Raw genomic sequence first — 17198 nt, 5'->3', positions numbered from 1 at the left:
GAGAGCCAATTGATTTTGGGTGATTAGATGATCAGTAGGCTATATCAATTTGGACAAAGGGAAGAAGCAAAGATGACATCCAGGTTTCCTTTTTGGGCAGTTGGGTAAATGGCAGCTATTCGTTAAGATAGGGACGGTGAGTGGAGGAGCAGATTTGGGGAGAGATGATGAATGCTTGTTTAACTCTTGGATTTGGAAGGCTCACAAGAGTTCCATAGGCAGGGATTAACTAAGCAATGGGTACTGTTAAACCAGGATTCAGAAGAAAGTATCAGTCTAGAACTACAGACTTGGGAGACTTTAGCATGTATGGTAATTTAAGCTGATGGACTACATAAGATTGTCCTCTGATTCATTTATTTCTTAATATTTATCAAACATCTTCCATGTGTCAGACACTATTCTAAGTGCTTGGGATATCTCAGTGAACAAAACATACAAAGATTTCTGCTCTAGCAGTGGGGGGAGACAGACAATAAACAAAAACACATAATTATATATCATAATAAAAGACAATAAATGCTGTAAAAAGTAGAATCCAGGGTACAAAGAGTCAAAAGTACCCACTAGAGCGTGGTTGGGGGAATGGAGGATATATAGAAAGAGGGCTAAAATGAAGTTCTGTTGCAATATTTGGACAGAGGCAGGGTTTCTGTGAAGAATAAAGATAGGAATGACTCCTGAGAGAGGTGGAGGATATAGGTTGACCCAATCCAAGGAGTTGAGAAGTGGGCACTAGTAATGGAGAACAGAGCACCTGTTATCAACCCATACACCAGCCTCTTTACTGGTAATCTTTCAAAGTGCATGAGTTTTTGAGGGCAAGGTGATGTCATCATATGAAATGTCACAAAGGCAGAAGGAGTTGCTGAGAGACCAGCTGCAGAAACAGCACTTTGTGTAGCCTTTCCCATGGTGATGATGGTCCAACCGCCTTCTTGTCACTTCTTGTGATCAGATCACCTCCCCTTGATGAAGTGGTGACTCAGGCTGAGGTTTACTGTGTATCACTCTCCTGGTATCTATTGTCCCCCTCCCTCTATCCACATGCCTTTCCAGATGTGTTTGCATTCTCCAGCTCTCTGTAGCTGTGTTTCTGTGTTTCTGCCAAGCTCTGAGCAGAATGCTCAGTCATTGTCTTGCTCCCTCCAGGTTTTAATAAAGGCCAACTATTCTCCAGTCCTAAGATAAAAAATATATAGCACTTCTCCCAACACAGGGGAGGATAGTTTTTGACAGAGAACCCGTTGTTGCCCTGGCATTTTTTTTCTCATTCCCAGATGTCGACTCCTGTTGCAGTCAGCTGAATGAGCAGTGTCTTTTCCCAAAAACTTCCCCCTCCCTTATGGAGTCAGCTAGCAATACCATTCCCAGCCTGGAAGTGCATTTCCTGAGTCAAGGAGAATTCTGCTGACTTCAGCTGGTGGAGACAAAGGCTGGTATGACTGGAATGATGTAATGTGGAGGAACAGGGAGCTTTCCAATTGGATTTCCACGTGAGGTGGGGTTACATCTCAGAGCATGCACCTGACTCCCTGTTTCTCTTCCATAGATCCCTGCCAGCCACCCTCTCTCAGTCCAGCATATTGCACACAACAAACATAAGGCTATGTATGTGGGAGTAGTGATTTATGGGAACAGAAATTCCACGATGGTGTTGAGCTTGTTCAGCTTAGGCATGGGTCATTGTTACTCATTGATCCCTTAGCTTACTCCAAGCTTGTTCATTCTATTTCTAGTTATCTAAGTGTTTCCTCCATGTGATAGAACCATCCCTTAGCTACCAAGGAAGCTGTTTATTGTCCAGAGTCCTGGTTTGTGCTTGAGGAAAAGAGAATCCAGCTGGCTTTCCCAACTCTCCAATCAGTGGAAGGGTCCTGGGGTTCTGCTCCAATTGACAAGCACCTTCTCCCCAGGGGTCCTCATCTTGGCCTTGGATTGAGCCAGGCTTCCCACCTGAATGTCTGAGTCAGCTCTTCAGCTACTTAAAAAAAGAAATCAGATCTGTGATTCAGGACATACGGCCTCATTATCACAGAGGGAGGTGTTATTTTTATTACCCTAACCCTTTAACACAGGAAGCAACATTTCTAGTCCACCAGGGATGGTCCAGAGGTCCTCCATTCACAACTGTCACATGACCTTTCTAAAAGGCACTGCACTAGTCTTTGCTTACTCATATCTCCAAGGCTCAGACTTTATGATAAAACAAAACTAAAAGAATCATATTTGCTGAAAAATCCAGTCATCTTTGAGATTCTGGAAGTCCTGACACTCTCCTATTCACTTTTAAGGCAAATAGACAATAAGCCCGATCATAGTCATTTTCTTTGGCTTAAAAAGAAAAGGTTTGCATCAGAGTAACTTTCTTCTGGACCAACTCTATCATTCCATAATGAGAAATAATTTTCAAAGCGCAAATCTTTGGGGGAAAGAAACACACTGAGGCATACATGAAAAATATTTCTCGGAGGAAGGTTCTGGGAAACAGGTGGGACAAGAGAATTAGGGGCCAGGATCTTTGGGTGGGGTGGGAGTGGCAAGAAGGAAAGTTACCTAGCACTGAGCAAAGGTGCTTGCACTGGTGTTGGCCTTTGCTGCCCAGTGATCATAGTCATCTTTGGGAGTGGGCAGGGCATGCCCACGTGGGGCCTGCAGCTGGGAAGAAGTTTCTAGAAATCTGAGAGGGTGCTTTGAGAGTGTGGGGTCCTATAGACGGGAAGTGAGAGAAAGTGATGAACTATCTCTACACCCCTGCGGATCTGGTGCCAAGAGAATTAGTCCGAAGAGCTACATCAAGTGCTTAAAACCAAGTTAACTGTCTTTCCCAATTTCTGTAGTCTTAGGATCAGGATCTGCCTAGAGACTTACGGCAAACTTCTAGCCAGGAAAGTGAGGAAAAGGAATCCTTGTTCCTTCAAAAGTCCACTGACATCTGTTTCCATAATGAAGACCCTGATCCCCTTCCAGAGCAGTGCAGTTCGTCTTTGCTGGACGATGCAATCCATCCTCTGCAGAAAAGGGTATCTTCAGTGTACGGAAACATCTCAAGACAAGAGCCACATTTAAACTATATCCACCTTCACTTGGTAGCCTTCTCACTGAGGGGATGGATTCTGTTTCAGTCTCTTCCAGGAGGATGTGAAGGGATGGTCTGCCCATGAGTTAAAATAGCTCTCCTGCCACTCTCCGGCAGGGCCAGGCTCCGGCTTGCTAGCAGATAAGCAGGCGCAGCCCATTTTCACATTCCACTTTGTGGTTTCCAGCCCTTGGTATGGGCCCAGCCGAAAGGTAACTAGGACTCCAATTATCTCACCCTAATCTTGGAATTTTAAATGTTTATGCAGAGGAAAGTACAACGGACTCATTCATCTAATCACTTGCAAGAGGGAGAGGGGAAGCTAAGAGTCACCAGGCCAAGATCCCCAAGGGGCCAGTGCCCGGAGCCAGCCCCGGGGACATAGCTGGGGGATGATATCAGGGCTTCCCAAAGCAGGTCCTTGTCATCACACCCCCAAAGTGTCTACAGGGACAATAGCCAGGGCACAACACTCCCAGAGAGCCTAGCACCGGGGAGATTGGAGCAGAGGCCCAGGCTCACAGCACAAAGGTGATAGGCTTGGTTGTTCCAGAGGCGGTGAGATAAGCTGGCCTTTGTCCTGGTCCACAGGCATCTGACTTGAACCAGGAAGGAGAGGAGAATGTGGCACCCTTTCCTGTGATACTCCTCCTGCTCTGGAGAAGGTCTGTCTCTGCTCTCCCAGAGGGAACCATTCGGAACAAGCCAGTTTTTCTGTCCCTGGAGTTGTGCTGACCTTGCAAAGCTGACCACAGAATAAACTGCCTCTCGGGTGGCCTTTTTTATTTTGATAATGGTAAACTGGAGACAAGCAGATATGCTTAATGAGGACAATCTAACAATAACAGCAGCTAGAAATTATTGAACAATTACACATCGGGGACTCTGTATTATAAATAACACACAATGTGCTTTACATACGTTGTGTTATTTTCATCCTCAAAACCCTGAAAGCTAGCTATTATTATTCTTTTCATTTTATAGATGGGGAAACTGAGGCCCCAGAGATCAAATAACTTGCCAACAGTCACTTTATCACTGAAGTGGCAGAACCAAGAAACAAACCAATTCTGTTTGACTCCAGAACCCAGCTTCTCACTGACCACACTGAACACTACCTAACCTCACCTCAAAGGGAAGCCACTGCCATTGGGTCTTGGGGCCTTTCTGCTCTTACAGTCTTTCAGTTTATTCACGCACAGAGTCTGGGCCGAGTGTGTAGCTGTGTGTAGGCTCCTGCCCTTTCACCCCTTCCTGCCCTGGCAATCAGACTCAAACCATTGGCAGCGTCCAGGGAGTGGTGAGTGGCTGGGGCCCCCTGGTGGGGTCTTTTGGCCTAGACAGCACTTGACGGGTCTCAGTGTGTCTGTCGGCATATTCACACCTGGCACATTATGCATCTTAGATGCCACACGGGAGTCATATTTGGGGCTTTGGCCTTCACCCTTCTATTTTTTTTATCCAGGTGTAAACAAGTATCCTATATGTGGTTGCACATACTAATGGTTTCTTCATTGATTTAAGCAGAAGAACCTCTTTACATGATTGATGTCACTTGATAAAGTAGACTCTTAGAAGCTGTGTCTCTCCAGGGATTGGCTCTCAAAATAAATCTCTGCCCTGGCTGGGAGAGTTTCTCCCTCACCCTTCCCAGCCCAGCTCTACTAATCACCACTCTGTCACTTCCCCTCCACTCTCTCCATTATTGCCAACTCCCCCCACCCCTTTTAATTGCCTCTCCACAGCTGACGGTCATTTCAACCTCCATTTAATCCTGCCTCCTCCGGGAGTCTGTTTGGACAGCCCCACACTGCTGGCTCCTTCATCTGGCTGCCAGCAGCACTCCCCAGCCTAGTCCTCGACAATTTTCCGGTTGTGTCCCATGGCCACAGCTAAATCACCTCCTTCCCTCAGTTTGCCATCTCTTCACTACGTTGCATCTGATTATGTGTCTGCTTCTCTCTGTTACTCTTACAGTGGGAAGGCTGGAAATGAATAAAATAATCGAGGAGTGCTCTGCCTGGTACTGGGGAAATGGGACTGATTAGTGACTCCTTTATTCCAGACACTTGACTTCTAGACTTTTCCATGTGATTCCAGTGGAAAAGTCTAGACCTCAATCTGAGGTCACCCAGTGCCAGATTTCAAGTGCAAAGGACATGCTGATGTACTGGTAGCAACAACAGGGTTTCCCCAACCCCTCCAGCCTTTCTCTGAGACAAGTCCCAGTGAGATCATCGCAATCACCCTTCCCAGAGTGTCCCGCCTTCTCTGTTCTCACAATCAAGGTGTCACATTCAGCCTCTCAAATCACAAAAACTCAAGCAAAATATGTGGTGGAATATGGGGATGTCCTTGGGACATGTGTGCAGAAAAAGGAGAGACATTGGCTCTTTTCTCCAACCAGCCAGAAGATCTTCCAGTGCGTCCCTAAACACAGTCCCTGCCAGGGAGCGGCACTGACTTCCCACCCTTCTGCTGTGGCTCTGAGAGTCCCAAGGCTGGGCCCTCCATCAGCCCAGTCTCAGAACACCTGGGCAGACTAGACCTTGCAAGGTCCTCAAAAGGGAGATGAGAAAACATGCCCCCAGCTCTAACTTACTGGTCCACACGAGGCCTAAAAAACGTTGATTATTTTTATTATTGATGTTCTATTGAGTGAACTACTGACACAATTTACTGTTCTTATCATTTGCTGTCACTCCACTTGAAAAGGGGGGTTGCTGGGAGCCAAGAAAAAACCCCATTCTCTCTCTCTCTCTTCCCTCCCCCCCAACAACCCTTCTCGCAACATTTCTACCCATGTTATACTACTTCAACAATTTGGCAGTTGGGCTAATTCCCTCTAATTTGTACACATTTGAGATGTGATGCTCTGGGTGTGGCAGGTGGGGGGTGGGGGGAGTCTGTCACCTGAAGTATCAAACTGCACAGAGAAGATCCATCCTCATTTAGACTGAAGAAGCGGGGAGGGGGGTATAGGATAATGAAGCTGTCAGATGGGAGCCCTGTTGGGCAGAGAAAACCAGCACCTCAAGGGGCAAGCACAGCCACATGCGGGAACCCCTGAGGACAGGAATGGTGTTGGCTCTGGGTGTTTACCAGGTGGGTCCCCATGAAGTGCTGTGACTCCTGGGCTGGGGAAGGTGTAGCATCCACCTTCTCCAGCACCCATGCCCACCTGCCTCCAATAATGCATGTAATTGTTCTAACAGGGACAAAGTGTTTAATCCCAAACATGTAAGTAGGATTTGGAAATTTCAAAAAAACATGGTGTCTAAAGTGAAGAAATTTATAGATTGAGTTTAAAATGGAAGCATATTCAGGGAGGCAACTGGAAGGACCTTCCTGGGAAGATCTCAGGCCAATGATTCCCCTGGAGAAAGAAATATATACATTTTTTTCACATTCCATGAAAATGACAAATACAGCTTTATTTGTGAAGTGCAGGCTTTGCTGTGAGAAAAAAAGAAAGGAAGGTTGTGAACTAATTCTGGACTTTTAAAAGAGAGAGGGAGCTATTTGAGACCAGAGTACTGAAGGGGTGGGAGGAGAGTGACCCTGACCTCAAAGAAAAAGCTGATACTTGTCAAATACCCAATGAAATGCCCCTGTTGAAAAATGAATAGGTTTCTGATGCAAATATAAGAACATGATAGGTTGTATTTATTCCAGTTGATATATAAACAGATGTTTTATATTATTCTCCATACTTGTCTATTATTTCAGGTATTTTGTACTTAAAAAAGTGCACTTTACAAAATAAAAGTTGAAAAATAAAAGTTCCCATTAATGCAATGGAAAACTGTGTAGCTGCTACCAATAAAATAATGATTTTTAATTGAGGAAGATCTCTTATGTGCTCACATGGAAAGATCACCAGGAAACACTTTAGAGTAAAAGAAAGCAAGTTTTAGAACAATATGTCTTACCCAGTCCTATCTGGATGAAATACTTTTCTAAAATTTGTATGCATGTCTTGCTATATGTATAGAATTAATCTAGAAGAGGAAACAAATTACTCTGGGGAAGGGGGATTATTATGGACATTCCATATTAATTATATGAATTTTTATGATAAGCATATATTACTTTTATAATCATAGAAAAGCAGCAATATGGTCCCCAAGCCATTCCAGGTCAGCAGGCTGCCCAATGGGCCAGCAACTGGAGTTTCCACCTGCCCTGTCCTTGTCTGGCCTCTTTCCTGATTTGACCCTTGGATGTCTGAGTGAGGGGCCGTGAGAGATGCCAGCAGTGGTGGCGATGACAAGCCCCAAACCACATTTGTTCCATGACTTCTAGCTCTTCGCTGCCTCTCCAGTCCACAGGGTGAAAGCTCCTCTTTCTTATCTGCTCAGAGCAGGAGTCAGAAGTTCTTGTTGGTGTGACTGCAGAATACCGGGGCTGGAAACTTCCTGATAACACCCAAATTCCTTCAGAAGAGCCGGGCCTACAGTCAGGCCAGATGAGCAATGCAGCCCCAGCACAGCTTACAAAGTGCAGCTGGATAATAAACCAGATGGAACTGAGTGGTTAAGAACCACAAGGGACATACAAAGATGCCATTATAGTCCTGTCTGGTCTGGGAACCCCTCTCCCCAAGCTAAGGTACCTGTCCTGCTCCAAAGTCCATGTGGGCCGCTGAGGAAGCAGCTCTGCATGTGTAAGCCAATGCAGATTTCCAAAACAGACACAGAGATATGAGGAATTGAAAGAAAATTTAAATACTAGGCAAGTAAAGATGACCCTGACTTTTCTGAGACACATTTATGGCTCTTATAAACAGATATGCATTAGTTGAATGGGTCTTTGGGACACCCTGTGACATTAGCTAATTCTGACATTCAGGAATTTAAACTTAGTAGCTGTCTTAATAGCTTATCCTGTTAGCAGAGTTTGCTAAACATTTTGTGCTGTGTTCTGCTTTGTATCTGAAGATGATGCGCATGACACGCTGTCATCTCAGTTCTGTCTCTCGTTGTGAGACTGAGGGTGACGGGCATTCTCCCAGGGCTTGCTCCATTGGCCTCAGGCTGCGTCCAGTGGCCCCTTTTCTGCCTTTCCTCTTCCCTGATTTGGTTCCAGAAAGATATGCGTTCACAAAGAAAATGTTCAGGAATGGATAAACCTGAAAATACAGTTTAACAAGTAATGCAACTCATTCTTCCCTGCCAAACATCACTTTTAAAAACCCAAGTTCCCATACGGAGTAAATAGATGAGAAATGAAATAATTTAAAATTCATCTTCATTCTTCCCTTGAACTGGATACAGAGCATGGAGCTAATCTTGATGGGGAGGGGAGTGACCCAGTGGAGCATTTGATGTGCCTAAGCCACTCACCCAGTTTTGGATTTCACCCCTCAGGTAACCAGGTGACCTTCTCCAAATCTGCAGATGCATTTGCCTTTGAGGAAGACAGCAGCAGCGATGGGCTTTCTCCAGATCATACTCGAAGTGAAGACCCCCAGGGCCCAGCGAGATCCCCCCCAGACACTAAAGCTACAGAGACCTCTTTGGCAGGTCCTCTGGGCACAATCCAGGTAAACTAACCACACCTCAGCCTGTCATCTCTTCAGTCTTAAAATCAACACAGTTTTGAGCTGAGATCCAGAAGTATCTTTTGACAGCCTATTACCTCCATGCCTCTCCTCACCCTTTGGGGTCCAGGGCTCTGTGTGTAGTGGCAAAAACCTCCAGAAAGCCCTGAGAGAAAATCCCAGGACCATCCCCTCTGACTTAATTTACGAGCATCTACTCTGCCAAGTAGATATCTTTTATCTCTATTTTTACAGGGAAAATAAACATGAGGTTCACTGAGATTAGATGCCCCACCAACCATGTCCTGGACAGAATGTGCCCAAGCAGGACTGGTTTCAGAGCCCAGCCTTTCCATGCACTGAACAGTAACTAGAGGTGCTGGGTTACAGAACGGAGGCCCACTCGGGTCCTGCTGTGAGCAGGTTTCTACCTGCCAAACCACTGCAAGGTCCACTTCCAGCCCCAAACCCGGCACAGCATTCACCTTTTTCTGGAGAGAAACTCCTAAAATGTGAAGAATGTATATTGAAAATATTGTGAAAAGCACATTTATAAAGAACCGTGATGATTACGAACAGCAGCCACAGCCATGTGTTAAGGGCTCACTGTGTGCCAGGGTCAGTGCTAGCCACTTCATATGCATTTTCTATTGGCTACCACAGGCCCCCAGGCAGGGAGCACTGATGCTGATTCTGACAGGGGAGGAAGTAAGGCCCCTCTGCAAGGCTGCAGAGCTGTGTGGTGTGTGGGACACTGCCGTGCCCCTGGCCCCTGGAGCTGCCCCCTCTAGAAGCCACCCGGCCTACCCTCATTTTCCTCAGCCGGCATGCTGGTACTCATGGAGGCATAAGAGCAGGTGTGGGGGTGCCCACACATGAGGGGTAGGACACCCGCTGGTGTGGCCATGAGATGGGGGTCTTCTGGCCCTGGTTCTAGGGCACACCCATTCTGGGAAGAAGCCTCCAGATTTTCAGTCCCTGCCCTTTAGCCAGAGTTCACTCCTACTGGCCTCACAGGAATTATTGGATTGACTGAAATTAGACATTACATCTGAAAATACTTTTTACACCATAAAGCACCATACAGGTATCAGGGACAGTTTGGTAATTATCATCCTGGGCCCTGTTTCCTGAAATGGTGCCACTCACTGGTCATTGTCATGTCCTGCTTCCCTCTGTGGGAGCAAACCTGAGGCTGCCAAGGAGAAAACATGGAAAGGGAAGAACAGGGAGACATAAAAAGGAGAGCCAAAATATGCACGCATCTACTGTGCAGGAGCTGGTAATCAAAGCACTTTTCCTTCCCCGCCTGCCGTAGCTGGTCTCCACAGCCAGACCTCTTTGATAACATCAAAGAGTCTTTCAGACCATGTGTACTATTGTTCTGACAGCAAATTCCTCAGTCTCTGATGTAAGCATGGTTTGAGGGGAAGACAAGCATTTTCCCACTGAACCCTAGAGAGGGGAAGAAGGGAACACTGAGTAATGCCAGGCAAAAGGCAAGGATCATTTTGTACTTTTACCTGGAAACCCCATGTGACAGGTGGAGACACTGAGGCTCTGGAGGAATGGGTCCTGCAGACCTTTGCTTGCAGGTGCCAGGGCTCAGGGAAGGGTCGTGCAGTCCCAGGGGGAGATCCTGAGCAGCCCCTGCCCTTTTTGTCAATGTCACAGCGCAGGAATGAAGGAAAATGGGAGAGAACATGATTATATTTCCTTCCAAGTCTTCTGCATATAGAAACATGCCTCTCACAAAGGTTTGTCCTGACACTACACGCACTCATGTGCACACACACCTGCATATATACAAGTGTACACACACGCACACAAATACACACAAACACACATGCACAGAGGCACACACCGAATACACATGCATACACACAAAGACACACTACAGACCCACACACACACATGCACATGCACAGAACACATCACCCATCCACACATAGACACACACACATTTCCTACATGTATGCATGCACATGACTATACACGTGCACACTACACAGGGACACACACAGCTATACACAGAACACACACACATTTATTCTCCATCTGCTAACGCCCTGTCATGTAGTTGTTGTCCCACCTTCCCCACCATTCTTACACCCACCCCTCCCTCTTCCTTTTTTTTAAATCCCATCACCAAGTCCAACAGGTGGGCATTGTCGCAGACGGGAGGAACCCTCACACAGGCTGACAGATGTCCCAGTTTGCCAAGAATAGGCCAGTTCTGTACCTGTCTTGTGGAATAATTGCTAATAATGACCGCTTTCTCTCCTCAAAATGTCCTCAAATGGTTGACAAGTTGTATATGTGACTCCTTCCCCCAGAGGAAGTAGAATTACATGTACTTGGATATGAAGCTAGGATTGAAACAGTAGAGCTGTGTGTGTGTGTGTGTGTGTGTATTGGGGGGAACTCTTAACATTTCTCTGTCACGCAGTTGTTACTCTTACATCCTAATAATGCTAAAATTTGGGTTTCAGGATCTCACTTCTGGCTCTGAAAATGACAGGAATGACTCGATCTCACAGCCCAGCAACCAGTCAGATGAAGGGAAGCAGGGGCTTGGGCCCCTCAGCACCCCCAACCCCGTGCATTCTGCTGTCAAGGTACGGATGGCCAGCCTCCGAGCCCTGCCTGAGAGCTCACTCACTGAGCCGGCTCTGAGCAGGCACTGAATTAGGTCTGGCAACACGAGGAGAGACACTCTGACCCATGAATAGTTTAGTCCACTATGAACATTGTGTGACAAGAGTTGAGCAATGGACCACCAGTGAGTATGGACCAAGATCCTATTAACTATGCAGCATCGCATGAGTCTTCCCTGCAGAGGAGAAACCTATGCGTTTGCATTTCTTTAGAATCACAGCTCAGCTAGTATGTTCCTGACTGAAAAGACTTCATAAGCTCATACTGGAGATGGACACAGCTGATTGTATGCACACAGAATTTGTAAGGGCCATGAAATCAGTGTAGGGGAGCTGGCTTTTATGCAGGGGAGGCAGACCTGAAGGCCTTGCACAGGTAAGACCTGTGGCATCCAAGCACGTCTCCATATGGAAATACAGATAAAGGCAGGGATTTTATTCACAGGAGACACAGAACTGCAAGCATTATAGCATATTTTTGGTTTAAGTTTCTCATTACTATATCTAATAGTTCACAGAGTGTTCTCTCCTCAATTAACTGCATGGTAGTCATTTAGCCTTCTCCATAATATTTTATCTCATAGAATTTCTCATTGGCTTGGGAGCATGTCTTCTCACCTCTAGTACCACCACTTATGGAGTCCTGAAATGACTCTTAGGAAATATTTTTTAGTGATCGTAAACTGAGTAAGAATCATTGATGAAGTAACAGCCCCATAGTCCCTTCCACAGCAGACAGAAAAGTGGCTGGCAGGTCTTTCGGCTGGCCTGTAGAGGGCCCCCACCAAACTGCAGCAGCTTAAACCCAGTTTACAATTCACTCAGCTCAACAGCTTTGAAATTATATGACTACTGATGTCATTTGTTCATTGCAGGGGGAAAGAGGGAATGATCTACATTATTTCCAATGTTGTGTACAAAGAAATTTTATTAACACTTGTACCATAGTATTAAAATTTCATGATTCACATTAGCAAAGCCGTCATCCTCAGTATAGTAAGAGAATGTGATCATTGCCCTGAGGAAGGACAGGTCAGCTTTAATAAAGAGCAGGATTTGTTGTTCATGTAAGAGCCAACATTTTCTGATTGCTCAATGCCTGTGAACTCTCAGTTGTCCGATATACATCATCTCCAAATTAGGAAGATACTACTGGGGGGCTTCTCAAAGAAGAAGGCAATCAAGCTGGGGAAACCACCCTGCCCTGGTGACTCGGTAAGGTTCATGAAGGGCCAATGATGGAATGAAGAGGAGTGCTCTGAAAACCGTCACATCTCTTACGTGGTCGGTGAGCGTCAAGGCTGTGTAACACAGGACTCCTGTCCTCCAGGAGCCTGCAGTCCAGTTGGGTGTCACAGCCACTTGGTGTTTTTAGAAAGTAAGAAAAATGTGCCCCAAAGGACTTGACATTTCTCCAAAGGTAAAGAAATTGCCAACAATCACATAAAAAGGTGTTCAATGTCATCAGTCATCAGGAAAATGCAAACCAAAACCACAACAAAATACCACATCACACCCACCAGAATGGCTATAGTCAAAAAAAAAAGAAAGAAAGAAAGAAAGAAAATGGCCAGTGCTGACGATGTGGAGAGGGGAACTCCCCTTCCCTGCCCATGGAAATGTAAAACGGTGAAGCCACTACGGAGAGTGGTAGTAGTTCCTCAATAAATCCAGTGCAGAATTACCATGTGACCCAGTTTCCACTCCTGGATATGTGCTCACGAGAACTGAAAACAGGTGTTCAAACAAAAACTTGTGCGCTAATATTCATAGTAACACCATTCACAACAGTCAAAAGTTGAAACTAACTCAAATGTCCGTCAGCTAAAGAATGGGTAACCATGTGGCCTATCTGTACAATGGAATATTGTTCAGCTGTAAAGAGAAATGAGTACTGATACATGATATACCAGAATGAACCTTGAAAATAGTGTGCTGAGTGAAAAACGCCCAAAACAAAAGACCACATAGTGTGGGATTCCATTTCTATGAAATGTCCTGAACAGCCAAAGCCACAGAGACAGAAAGCAGGTAGGGGTTTCCGGAGACTGCAGGGAGGGAACAGGGAGTGACTGCTCAGGGGGTACAGGGTTTCCTTTGGGGGTGATGGGAATGTTCTGGAACTAGACCATGGTGACACTTATACAACATTGTGAATGTACTAAAATGCCACTGAACTGTGTACTTTAAAATGGTCACTATGGTGATTTTATATTACTTGTATTTTACCACAATATAGAAAGAGGTTCCCCTCCCCAGGCAGCCACAGCTCCCCTGCAGGCCAGCAGCCTAGGAAGCAGGATGAGGGCTGGATTTCAGGCCCCCTCACCCCCTCAGTTATTAGGCAGCCTTGAAATGGAAATGCTGCATGAGGCCTGCAGATGACAGACACAACTGGGAGTTAGGAAAATCTTCCCAGATGAGCTGAGGTTTGAGCTGGACTCAAAGGCTGAGCTGGAGTCAGGCAGCAAGTGGAGGTGGGAGCTGCACATGTAGAAAATTGCAGGGAGGAGAGGCAGGAGGGGTGAGCTGTTGGAGAAGGGAGGTTAGGCAGTTTGGTGAACAGCCTGCTCTGGCAGACTGGAGTGTGCAGCTTCGCCTTGCAGAGCAGAAGGCAGCCATCCTGGCTGCTGTGCGGTATGGCAGCTCCAGTATGTGTGTGTGCAGATTACAATGAGAACGCCTTTGAGACCACAGGCCACATGGTTCCCAGTTGCATTACTCTACCTGCTTTACACATTTACACCCAGTTCTTAAGCCACTGGACTTTGGATGCACCTCTGCTTTAAAAAGATGAATGTTCTCTCCTTAGATTGGCCAAGCAGTTCTGGGTGGGAGACAGAAGAACAAATCCACAACCTTACTATTCTCTGGTCTCAGAAAGAGGGGAAACTACACAAGTCCATGAATTCAGAGTTCCAGGTGTTCAGTAGACATTGCCCTCACTATGCAGAGAAAATGGTTTGATTTTAGTATCTTCTGGATGGCTCAGTCCTTGTGCTAAGGCAACATGGAGCGTAAATCCTTTAGCTACGCCCAGGGCTGCAGCTCCCCAGGACGAGGCAAGTCCTAGCTTGAGGTAGAGACAGAAGCTGAGCTGGAGCAAAGCTGGCAGAGCTGAGACTACAGGGCTTGCAGAAACTCCCCAGGTGCAGAAGATGGACTCTAAACTAAAATGTTCTTCAATTAATGAGCAGGGAGAAGTACTTGTTCTCACTATTCATTAGTCTCCAAGAAGCAGCCTCCTTGAGAAAAACACAAAAGAGGCTTCGGTGGTGGGATGAGCTGAGTCAGAGAAAAGCCAGCAGTCGGCTCCTTTGGAGAGGTCACATTCAGATGTGTGTTTTGTGGTTAAAATGGGGATGCTGCCCAGTCAGAACACGACTGCCAGCTATTCAGGAGCCCCCTCTTCTGGGCACTGCTGGTACCTCACTTCTCCTCCAATTTTTCCCCAGTCTCTAGTCTTGTGTCCTGACATCCATGTTCTTTATTTCAACCTTCTGGAATACAGTCAAGGTTTGAAAATTTATATTTTTCAACTGATCATGGTATAGACCTATTGCTTCCTGACATATGTTGGAGGCCTTTTGATTTTAGGAGCAGGTTATAGATGTAATGACATTGTCCCCTGAGACCTATTATTATTATTTCAATGTTATCTAATATTTCCCTTATCTTGATCACTGAGATAGAAAGTAGAGAATGTTTTCCCCAACTTGCAGGTGAGGTAACTAAGATGTAGTAATGTAATTGTACCATGATCAGAAATTTCTCTTAGCTCCCTAGCCTGTACCCTTCACTTCTTTGAACGTGTCCAAATCATGCTCTACAAAGGGTAACTTCCGGGAGGGTCCTGGTATGTGGTAAACCTTTCCCGTAGTGAGTACAGTGTCATTAGTTCAGAGGGTATCACTTCCTGATTTTATATCAGGGTTTAGAGATGGAGTGGGAGGGACATTCTATCTTACTTTTCAGCCTGAAGCAACGAAGCTTCTAATTCTGGATTTTCAAAGACAAGGTTAATGTCATCGAAGTTTATGTCATTTCTAAGTCAATTTACTAAGTGCTTAACTAACTGTGATTTTGTGTGTACATATGAAAGAACCTTCTTACTAGTCAATCCCAGGATCAGAAGGCATCCTTTATTAGGCCATCAGCTGGGTAGAGATGAGGAAAGTGTTCTCACTGAAACCCAGACTTAATCTCACTCTACTTGAGGAAGAAAATACTTCAGGAGCCACTTCTGAGATTCCAGACTCCCCATCTAGAGGGTGTCCTCTCAGTGCACTACACTTGCAATGGGTTTGTTTAGTAGATAGCTTGATGTCCTGGAGATTGCATATCATGCCTTTGCTGTTCTATATTTCTGAGATTCAAGAACACTGGTCAGACAAAACCTCCTCGCAGTATACCCATAATTCATTCCCACCCTAAGCACATGTGTGTCTTTATCCTTTTGCAGTCCAAGTCCTTGAGCGACAGTAAGAACCGCCACAAAAAGCCCAAGGACCCCAAGCCAAAGGTGAAGAAGTTGAAATATCACCAGTATATCCCCCCAGACCAGAAGGCGGAGAAGTCGCCTCCGCCCATGGACTCTGCCTATGCTCGGCTGCTCCAGCAGCAGCAGCTCTTCCTGCAGCTCCAGATCCTCAGCCAGCAGCAGCAGCACCGGCTCAACTACCCCGGGGTTCATCACACACCACTCAAGTGAGTCAGGAGGGTGGGGGTTGGGAGCTGCACACAGAGGGTGGGATGGCTTCTATCCACCCGAGGCATCCTGGGCCAGCGCCTTGGGATCCAGCGAGTTCCATAGTGCATCATGTCCTCCTCTGCTATGTGTAGGATATGACTGTTCAGAAATCACACATATTTTCAGGAAAGCATCGCTTCTCGGCCTTTTGGCTAAGATCAAGTGTAGTATTTTCAGGAAAGCAAGGTCAGGAGGGAGCAAGTAAATCAATGCCCCTGAATCAGAGGCCTGCTTGGGAAAGGGGGAGGTATGAGCACTTGCAGACTGAACTGTGGAACAGAGAGGAGAAACCATTTAAGAACGTATGCTGGAATTGTGAGCAATTCCAACACAGGTTACGTTTCTTAAATCAGTTCAGCTCTTGTGTTTTAGGAAGTGACAGTTGAGTGGCTGAATGACAACCTCAAAGACTGACTACCTGTTTTTCTTGTATTATAATGTTGTACACCTGAAATTTATATAATGTGATTATCAATCTTACCCTAATAGATTTAATTTAAAAATATACAAACTCAAAGAAAATCCATAAAATATTAATAATAGTTATCTTTAGCTAGTGACATTATGAATATTTTTTCAGTACTTAAAATCATTTCCTTTCCTCCATAAATTTTCGAAAATAAAGATGTATTACTTATATAATGAGAAAAAAAAAGAAAACTGACTCCTGAGCCCCAGGGTGTGACCTCCACACCAGGTCACCTTTTCAATGGTCAGTCTCCTTCACTCTGAAGCTGGGAGGTAGGTTTCCGCTGTCTCTCAGTTCAGCCTCAGGTGATGTGGGCGATAATGCTGTGGACAGTCTCCCGGGCATGCTTCTGCCTCCATGGGACAGTGCACCTGCTAAGTCATACATGGATATGCCTCACCCATATGCCAGAGTCTCCACCACTCCTTCCTGTCTCCCCCAAACTCAGCTTGAGTCTCTTTTGCCACCTGCCATCTCACCTGCTTGGATTTTCCTCACCCTGCACTTTCTGCTGACTTATTACTTGCCTGATCCTGGTAGACAATTAACCTGTGATCTGATCTAAATATAGCATCCCCCTAAAGGTCCTGGTTACCCAATTCCTGTGTGTGGAGGAGGTTTCCCTCACATCACCAAGCGATTCTCCAACATCAGCTGGGTGTCCAACAATTCAACTTAATTCTGACACTAGCTCCCTGGAA

The 17198-nt window shown here is 45.8% G+C and overlaps 1 protein-coding gene across 4 annotated transcripts in view; it reads left to right on the top strand.

Moving 5' to 3' along the window:
- The window catches only part of MYOCD (myocardin), a 91765-nt gene that overhangs the window by 53408 nt on the left and 21159 nt on the right, over positions 1–17198 (top strand). For all 4 annotated transcript variants that reach the window (XM_053911698.2, XM_045199219.3, XM_045199220.3 and 1 more), the window contains 3 exons: positions 8449–8624; positions 11114–11239; positions 15741–15985. In XM_053911698.2, coding sequence (XP_053767673.1) covers positions 8449–8624; positions 11114–11239; positions 15741–15985 — 547 coding nt within the window. The remainder of the gene's footprint in view (positions 1–8448; positions 8625–11113; positions 11240–15740; positions 15986–17198) is intronic.

Source organism: Desmodus rotundus, chromosome 9 (genome assembly GCF_022682495.2).
Source record: "Desmodus rotundus isolate HL8 chromosome 9, HLdesRot8A.1, whole genome shotgun sequence".
NCBI classification, from domain to species: Eukaryota; Metazoa; Chordata; class Mammalia; order Chiroptera; family Phyllostomidae; genus Desmodus; species Desmodus rotundus.
The sequence above is the reverse complement of the archived record's forward strand: the minus strand, read 5'-3'. Positions and strand labels throughout refer to the sequence as shown.